The sequence below is a fragment of the Amblyomma mixtum genome, chromosome 10, assembly GCF_055824585.1.
Source record: "Amblyomma mixtum isolate Tamu chromosome 10, ASM5582458v1, whole genome shotgun sequence".
Classification (NCBI taxonomy): Eukaryota; Metazoa; Arthropoda; class Arachnida; order Ixodida; family Ixodidae; genus Amblyomma; species Amblyomma mixtum.
The window spans coordinates 183636390-183646314 of record NC_143021.1 but is presented as its reverse complement, the minus strand read 5'-3'; the positions used below and the strand labels follow the sequence as shown (position 1 = coordinate 183646314).

Below are 9925 nucleotides of genomic sequence, written 5' to 3'. Positions count from 1 at the left end.
AGCGTCGGGCAATGAGTGGCCTACTGCTGCGCCGGCCTATGATTGGCAAAAGGCCAACGACCAAACCACTGGCAAACGTCTGGTCGCCGACGCGTAGCTTTTGCCATCAATTGCCCGACATTCGGCCAATGGTGTTGTGCTGCCTTGGAAACTGCAACGTCCACCATGAGCTTGCCCAGACGGCCACTCCGATCATTCTGCAGCAGCCCCGGGTGCCACCAACCTTCGATGGTTCGCCTGGGGCCGACCCCGAAGAATGGCTGGAACAGTTCGACGGTGTGGCTATCTTTAACCAATAGGACGATGCAACGAAATTAAGGTACGTCTTCTTCGCCTTGGACGGACCAGCAAGAATCTGGTTTGAGAATGAGGAAGCTAACCTCACGAACAGGGAAATCTTCAAGGAGCAACTTCTGAAGACCTTCACAAACGTCGTGCGAAAGGAGAGGGCCCAGCAGCTGCTGCAGTCTCACATGCCATAAGAGTTTTTTTTTTTTTGTTTTGTAGTGCACACGCAGTAAAATTGTGCGAGTTCATGGCACCTAGGCTTAGGCTATGAGGTCTCTTGAATGAAGACGTGGTAAACGTTGGGGTAATTTTTTTGCCCTTCAGAATACGCCGTGTCCAAGAATTAGACCACACATTGATGAGTCCCTCGGCGCTCTACATCACTGCTGAGGAGAAAAAAATTATTGCTATTATAAATACCCAGTGCAGCTAGGGTAGCGTCCGCGACAGTGTACAGAACGGTTTTGAATTTCCCACATCCACAGCGCAGCACCTAAGTGTGCCCTGAGGGTCACAGCAGTGCGCCGATAACAGATACTCGCAGCTTCCCAGCGATGTCTGCCGCTTAAAAATGAGCACAGTTGATCACCGTAGTGCGCACACAAAAAAACCGTCATGGCAATAGTAGGGATATAACCTGGTTGTAAATAAGCTCCGGTGGCTTAAAGTATTCTGGAGTCCTCCTGTACAGCGCCGCTCATAGCTCGCCTCGGGCCGTGAATTTCTACACTTGGCATATCACGCCCGCACAGTTTTCATTAAAACACCAGAACTTAGCGTGACGGATTTTCCATGCGGGCATTGGGATGCGGTAGGGCATACCACAGTTAGTGCCTGTAGCCTCAGTAAAAACTGCGCAACGCGAAAACCATACAAAATTGCGCACAAACCAAATAACATCTTTTGATGCTTACTTTGATAGAGTCAGGTCACGCAGGCGATCACACCAGGGTGATAGAGAAAAACATGTACGCAAATACGAGTCAGGAGATAGTTTTTAAAGTGCATCACAGGTATTACTTACGATAAACTTTGCGTAAAATGAAGGGTATTGTGAGTTGGCAACATTTTAGACATATTTCGTCGTTTTTGGTTTGCTGTGAACATCACTGATAACACATTTCCCTTGCTCAATTAGACTAAATCTCCTCGTTGGCTCCTCAACAATTCTGCGGCCTTCACATCCGTTTATTGTTTCCCTTGAATGTGCAACATGCTTTCACTGTTTCTATTATTTATTGCATGTACCTTCCATTTTAAGTGTATGTAATACTTTATGTAGTTTGCTTACACCGTTTTGCTTGAGTGTTTTGTGTATTTATAAAGGGGACTGACACTTAGTCAGGCATTCGCTGCCTTTTTTTCAGCCTCCTTGACAGACTCTTTGTATTTCTGTCAAAATAAACATTCATTCATTCATTCATTCATTCATTCATTCATTCATTCATTCATTCATTCATTCATTCATTCATTCATTCATTCATTCATTCTTTCTCTCATAGGCGTCTCTCATAGCCTGAGTCGCTTTGGGACGTTAAACCCTATAAACCAACCAACCAACCAACCATTCATTCAATCGTCTTCTGCTTTACTGCACCAAAAAGTGCGTGACATATTCAACTGGCTACTTTGTAAACTCAATGCACTACTTCCTGCCTCAACTACAGAAAATTATTTTTTCGCGTAATGTGGATTTTCCCTATTTAATACTGAACCATACTTTCCTAAATCGCTGCGTGTCTTCTTACATCGCCCTTATGCAATCCTATGAAATCGTAATGTGTGAATGAATATTACCTTCATCAATGAAGTAAGTTGTGATTATTCGTATAAACATTTGTTTATTGTATTGTCCCTAATGGTGCATTAAAAAAACGGAGAGGGGTTCATAATAGCAGGTTTTTGAAGAAGCTTTAACATTAGTGCAAAACAGTCACTATCGTAGTAGGTTTTCTACCGTGAAAGGCAGAGAGTGTTTCAATTTGTGCAGGGAGAAGATAATATGCAAATCGCCAAGCGTTTACAGTTCAGCCAGATAACTAGTGCAAACATTTCAAGAAGCAAGCGTAGCATGCTGGCTGCATAGCTGGAGCGTTCGAAATTGCTTCAGTGGCTGGGCATATCGAGCTTCTTCGACTGCTGCCGATTATGCTGCTGCTGCAGCTGGTGAGTGCCCTGCAACTTCTCCGGCTGGAGAGTACCTCGCTGCTTCTTCGGCTGGAGAGTATCGCTCTGTTTCCTTGGCGGGTGAGTACCGCGCTACTTCTTCGGCTGGAGAGTACCTTGCCACTTCCTCGGCTGGAGAGTACCTCGCTGCTTCCTCCGCTGGAGAGTATCGCGCTGTTTCCTTGGCGGGTGAGTACCGCGTTACTTCTTCGGCCGGAGAGTACCTTTCCACTTCTCCGGCTGGAGAGTACCTCGCTGCTTCTTCGGCTGGAGAGTATCGCTCTGTTTCCTTGGCTGGTGAGTACCGTGCTACCTCTTCAGCTGGAGAGTACCTTGCCACTTCCTCGGCTGGAGAGTACCTCGCTGCTTCCTCCGCTGGAGAGTATCGCGCTGTTTCCTTGGCTGGTGAGTACCGCGCTACTTCTTCGGCTGGTGAGTACCGCGCTACTTCTTCGGCTGGAGAGTACCTTTCCACTTCTCCGGCTGGAGAGTACCTCGCTGCTTCTTCGGCTGGAGAGTATCGCTCTGTTTCCTTGGCTGGTGAGTACCGTGCTACCTCTTCAGCTGGAGAGTACCTTGCCGCTTCCTCCGCTGGAGAGTACCTCGCTGCTTCCTCGGCTGGGGAGTATCGCGCTGTTTCCTTGGCTGGTGAGTACCGTGCTACCTCTTCAGCTGGAGAGTACCTTGCCGCTTCCTCCGCTGGAGAGTACCTCGCTGCTTCCTCGGCTGGGGAATATCGCGCTGTTTCCTTGGCGGGTGAGTACCGCGCTACTTCTTCGGCTGGAGAGTACCTTGCTACTTCTTCGGCTGGAGAGTGCCTTGCCACTTCCTCGGCTGGAGAGTACCTCGCTGCTTCCTCGGCTAAGGAGTAGCGGGCCGCTTCTACAAGCGATACACTCCGCCGTGCCGGAAAGTGGCGTGTGGAAGTATCAAACCTGTTCGCTGCATCCGGCGCGGCCAGGCACAGAGCTCCTGCATATCATTCGAATTTGTCATGAGGTACATTTCCTAAGCTTTATATAAATTCTACTCGAAATGTATTGTGGCAACATACAGAGCATAGGTTCCGTAAGGTGCCCTGTATAGAGAATAATGCTAAATGACCCAATTAAGGAATTTTATAAAGATAACTTGTGTGGAGTGAAAGTGGAGGAAATTTTACTTTTTTTTCCTTCCATTTATCACGACTATTTATTTTTAGTTGTTTTAATAGTTTGCGCCCTCTGCCTTTGTCACTGTCCATACTATTTGGTACCACTACAATATATGTTTTTTAGCATGTTTCACCTCTTTTTCCTCTCTCCTTGTCACTACATGCATGTATTCTTATCCTATGTTACACACCTTTGCCTAGGTATTTACAAACATATCCTTTGTAGCATCTGATCTGAGTCAATCATTTTTACCTCGCCTTTAAGCTTGTTCCATCGCCCACATGATGTTCCGCAGTGAAGTGTATAGATTATCTGCAGTTAACACATCATTTTTTGGTTTGTTGCTGTTGTGTTTGTCGAGAATATAGAAAAGACTGCAAGTAATCTAGCGAATATACGCCGGGAGGTGTTCGCCTTGTTTCTCAGTAGTCTGCTTCCTCGGTCCTAGTTGGTCAGCGTAGTTTGGAAATGCAGGAAACTGAATACCTACCGGCCCCGAAGACACTTCTAGGTTATATTGCCACGTATCTTTCTAGCTTCCGTTCGTTCGCGCAAGACCGCAGAAAAGGGGTGTTATCATTTTTGTTCGTGACGCAAGAAGCGACCGGTCTAATCTCGATTGTTCGCAGCCTTGAACAGCTGCATCTACGTGTTTCCAGATTACTCTAGATGATCTCGACCTGTTTCCTTGCCGGCTTTAAATTGAAGGATGCCGTGAGCAGCGGGCATTCGTAGTTCGACGACCGGCGAGCACGCTTGTTGCTTACGCCGCCGCCGAGTGATTCAGTTCTTTTGCGGGCGCAAGTCAGCCCAAATAAAGAGCTTCGTTTGCAAGGCTTGTTGCTGTTTTCCTGACTGCTGGATTGCCGTCACTACAACGTGACAATATATTACACCGGATCTCTGCAGGACGTTCCGGGCTGAAGGACGCAAACCATTGCCGCTAAAAAGAATTTCGAAAGATTTTATTTTGCATTTCTTTCAGCATAAAGGACTGACTGTCTGGTTTAAAGTCCTTAGTGCACTTGGAGGTAAGCAAAATAATATGCATCTGGTAAATGATTTTTGAGGCTAACACAAGCAAAGGTCGTTGAGGGCAGTTAACTTAATTCTAAGTGAAGGGAAGCATAGCAAGATGCTCCAGGAAGTGCGTTGTTGGATTAGATTAGGAAGCTTGATCGCGTAAGGTCACCTCGGCTGGCATAGGACCAGTTTAGCTGGACTGTATGGGAGAGCAGTAGATGTAGTAATGCTTATGATAATGAAAGAGTTAATTTTAACGTTTCGAAATCGAAAGAAACCATCTGAGTTAAATTTTTGATGCTAAAGGCTGATTCATGTAATGCACAATGTAAGATACTTTGCTGCGCACTATTTTGCGTCCTTAGTTAGTTTAGGACACATTATCAAACCAATATTACACCACGCTTTTCCTTATCATTGATTAATTTAGTATGGGCTATTGATGTCGTTTGATAGCGTTGATTTCTACTTCCTTATTTTCATAATACAGGAAGCCCAATACTTCGGCGTTTTTCAGAAGCGGAGAAAATTTTTCGGTATGTTCTCTTTGGGATATTTCCGATTATCGCAAGTTTTCTGAACAATATTTAGGGTCTTTGAAAGCTTCATTTTTACTCCAGCCAGCAAATCGTTTTTTGCGCATTAGAATAATGTTCCTCAGGATATATTCAAGAATGCAAAGCAATGCAGCATTTTGCAGGCAGAAACTCTGCTACAAAGCGCGCTCTTTAATTACAAAGACCCCGTTCCCGAAAACTTCAACTTCAGTACAACTAACATAGTGTGCTTACCTGAGTGTTGTTGGTGTGAAATGCAATACAAAAGCAAACCTTGCCAAATTCGTATTTATCGCCATAACCATCGGACGTGCCAAATTATTTCCTCACCACCCGCTGTCGAAACACCTTTGGCAGTAATGTCATGAGACTGCACACTGAATGCTATACTGGGAGAGAGCGGCTTCCTAAACGTTAGATTTCTTATCATAATACTTATTTTATGCTTCATACGGAACATGAAAATATAAATGAAGACACCCGTTCCCTAACTACACTTCAGAGGTTAGAGACGTACTGAAATTGCGCCCTCAAGAGACCCCCTCCACCCAAAGCAAATATCACCATAACAGGGCGGTATGAGCGTCACTAGTCGGTAGATACTATAGCGCGCCTCTTCATCAAATAGGGGCTGAACGTTATACCACAACTTTAGGAGCAGCGTGAGATATTCAGTCTTGTTCTTCATAGCATTATCGAATTCCATTCGGTCGTGTCAAAACGGCTACCTTAATGGAGGTTTGGAAGTGTTTACAAATAAACATGCAAAATTATGACAGCGCTGTTACCACTTAGCAACAACTTGAAATCTGTACAGTCCTAGAGCTCTCTCTTTAGGGTACGGAAAGCTGGGTGAGTTGTTTATGAATTGTCACATTGAAAAACAGTGCGAAAGACGAGGGACAAGAAGGGGCGAGACAAACACAGAGCTGTGTTTGTATCGCCTTTTCTCGTCTGTCGTCTTTCGCACTGTTTTTCAGCATGACCTTATATTTAGTTCTCGTTATATAAACCTTTCGTGACTAGTTGTTACCTTCAGTCCGCCGCTCTCTTCGCGTGGTGCGTATTGCAGCAGCTGCTGCAGATGAATCGTGCTAAATTTATTCCTTGTGGCCAACACTCTCCCCTTCCCCTGCTTCCATGCTAACCTACCCTCTCAGTGGCTACCACAACTACCTTTACTGCTACTACTGCAACTACAAATACTGATATTGCTGCTATCGAAACTACGTAATGCGCCTAGAAATGAAGCTTAACATCTGCCGTTGTAAAGACGGAAGTTTCTCTGCTTGTTCGGTGGCATTCACCGATAGCAGCGCAAAACATCGAAGACTTAAAATTTTTCATTTATAGAATTCATTCCTTCGTTGTAGGCATATAAACAGGAATAATTCCGGCTACATGCGCATACTTTCTATAAGGAAACAAATAGTGCAGTTCAAGTCCGCTTCATTGTACACATAAACTGTACACATGTATTGCACTGCCATATTGTTACATAAACAGCGACACAGTGTAACTCTTATCAAGGCATCCCTTGATCTTCAAACCCTGGCACTTCGGCGTAAAATTTCACATCTTTGTTTATGTCACAAATTGTATTACACCTTCCCACAGCTAAGAAACTCCATATTTCACCCGCCGCTTCGCACATCACGCCGACTTTTTAGCTCTTTAAGTTTGCAGCGCATACACGGCACCACAAACTCATTTAACAAATCTGTTTTACCTAGCTCGATTACATTGCAGAATGTCCTACCCGATTTCATAGTTACTGAAACAGAACCCAATAAATTCAGGCAGTTATTAACAGCACATTTCAAGGGCTGAGTTGTTTTATCGTGTTTTTGAGTGTGTGCATGTGTGTTGTTTATCTTTCTCAAAGTTGTGTTTGAGCTGCTGTGTCTTTCTTGTGTTAATACTTTTGATGATGATGACCATGAACCCTGCACTTTGTATTTCTTGTTGATGATTACCGACCACTGCATTATGTAACGAATGCCCCCCCCCCCCCCCCCCCCCCGGAATGTAGTCCCCTAAGCCAAGGGCTGTTAAGGGTAAACAAATGATGATGATGATGAGATATGAGGCCCACAAGAAACCCGTCACGATATTGGCATCACCGGACTGGGAGCATTTACAGATAGCACTTTAAGAATGAATCTGCTCCTCAGATACAATGGGACGTCAAATCGATCAAGAACACTATGCAAGTACGAGAACTACCATGGAAGAATTGAAGTTACATACCAGCCGCAACGAGGAAGACGGAAGTAATTCTTAAAGTGCCGCTCATGGTTTCGCAGTCCTGAAAATGTGAAAAGTAATGGAGAGAATGAAGAGAGCAGAAACGAATCAGTAATATTCTCCATTTATTTATTCAGACTTTCATTTCATATCTTAAGAATTACAATAACGCGTCGGAGCATACAGGATGTTTCATCTCAGACGGTTTACAATATTTAAAAATAGGCTTTTACACGTTTACTGGCCATTTTTTCGACGTAGCATTGTCAGTGGTGTGGTGCATCAGAATACAGCTAAGAAGTGCTAACTAGTAGGCTGGTTAACTAATATTGAATAGTTAACTTTTTGTCTATTACTGTTAATTTTCTTAACTATTCAAAGCCGTGTAGCCCATGGTACGTAATATGCACATCATTTTTAGTATTTCGAAAACGCTTTTAATTTCGGCGCTCTGGCTCAACAAATTTTACCTACATCGCGCCAAAATACATGCGCTTATTAGAATCTTGCAAGCAAAGCAACCTCTCGAGTGAATGAAACTCGTCGAAATAGCGAAAATTTGTCACACTACAGCACGGAGGGTAAGTATGTTTTCGAAGTTCTAAAAACTGATATGGATATTACACCGGGCTATAGCCTCTGAATAGTTAAGGAGCCTAAACGCAATAGATGAGAAGTTTGCTATTCAATTTTAGTTAACCATCCTGATAGTTAACACATCTTGGCTGTCTTCTGATGTACTGCACCGCTAACAATGCTATCCCGAGAAAAGCGCTATTCTAACTCAAAAGTTTATTTCTAAAAATTATGTAAAGTCTTAGGTGAAACATCGTGTATGTTAGAAGAATAATAAAATTCGCAGGATATTGCTTACCGACGACCACTTCGGCAGGCTGCTTCTGCGGCGCTGTACAGAATGAGCACTGTTACCGAGCCATTATATATCAGGTACAAAGGAGCCAGTTGATAATATCAGAAAAATTAAAGTATCCGCCAAACCGATAGGTTTCATTATTTTCAGATCCACTGGCCATTCTGCAGGACTGGACGTCTAATCTACTTTTTGAAAATCATTTCATCGATGGCAGCACTGTGATGCACTGCACATGAAAAAAAAAACAAGGAAGGATATAATACGCACGTACGTTATCGTCAATGGCGGTCATATTGATGCCAATAAATAAGGGCAATAACAAGGAACAAGAATTTGATTGTAATATGTTCTTCTCCAAGGACGTCATCTCAGTAATCGAGACAGCCATTTCGACGAGTCAACTTGATGTCAATAACTGGATTTGTGCTGAGAAAAAATATTTTCATCTGATAAAAAACATGCTAAAAGCAAACCGAGTACGCTACCGCCACTAAAGTACTAGAGGCGAGCAGCGTGTACGTGGACTCCTCGTTTGAGAACGGAAAATAATACGAGAAACAGGTAATACAACTGAAATATCTGTTTCTAGTCTGTGTACTGCTTCCTACTTGGTTTTCCTTTCATTTTAGCAGGTACTTGGGATTTGTAGCACATAGAAAAGATGTTCTTCGGAGTTACTGACGAGTAATTAGTCACCAAACTTTTAGGAAGCTATCTAAACGAAGTATTTAAAGCAATTTGATTTTGCGTAAAATTCTGAGAAATACCTGCTAATTGGGACGAGAAGTTCAAACTTAATATTTCTGGTAAATACTAAACTAAACCAACATCATCAGCATTTTCACAATATGACTCTTCGCCTACAGAGAAGAAAGCTTGAAGAAACAGCCATTCTAGAGAAACAGCAAAGGTGGAGAGAATTTAAAAAGAAAAAATACACGTAGCTCCAGATAACGGTGCCGGGGCAACGTCCCCAAAACAAAGCAAGAGATGTTAACGTGATCAGTACTCGAATAAATGACATTTATTTCAGCTGTCCAAAGGATTACTTCATCACGTACTTCCGTTGCATAACCCTGATATTTACAGGACAACTGAAGACTTGCACACATCAATTCAGATAACAATGTTGAATATGCAACAGTATATTAGCATAAAGCTGAGCAGGGATTATCTGCCCCATGGGTTGCAAGAATACTTAGTGCTCTAAGCAAATCACAGAGGTGTATTTATGGTGTAGGCATAAGGCATATAGGTCCACGCATTTAAGACCCCCTCCCACCACACTCCCACTAAAGACGCTTGGGAGACCTCCCTCCTCGAGTGCTCGACTGTGACGCTGGAAGTTGCCCTCGAAGCCGCCGCGGTAGCCCAGTGGTTATTGCGCTCGGCTGCTGACCCGAAAGACACGGTTAGATCCCGGCCGTGGAGGTCGAATTTCGGTGGAGCCGACATTCTAGAGGCCCGTGCACTGTGCGATGTCAGTGCACGTTAACGAACCCCAGGTGGTCGAAATTTCCGGAGCCCTTCACTACGGCGTCTCTCATAGCCTGAGTCGGTTTGGGACGGTAAACCCCCCTATATCAAATCAGAAGTTGCTCTCGCACACCGGGCAC

The 9925-nt window shown here is 43.9% G+C and overlaps 1 protein-coding gene across 1 annotated transcript; it reads right to left on the bottom strand.

Moving 5' to 3' along the window:
• Positions 1-2434: 2434 nt before the first annotated feature.
• Positions 2435-8601, bottom strand: LOC149327917 (uncharacterized). Its single transcript, XM_089565002.1, has 3 exons — positions 8581-8601; positions 7439-7496; positions 2435-3333 (listed from the first exon to the last, which is right to left on the bottom strand). The coding sequence occupies exons 1-3, from the start codon at positions 8599-8601 to the stop codon at positions 2435-2437; spliced, it is 978 nt and encodes a 325-aa protein (XP_089421128.1).
• Positions 8602-9925: the final 1324 nt, after the last annotated feature.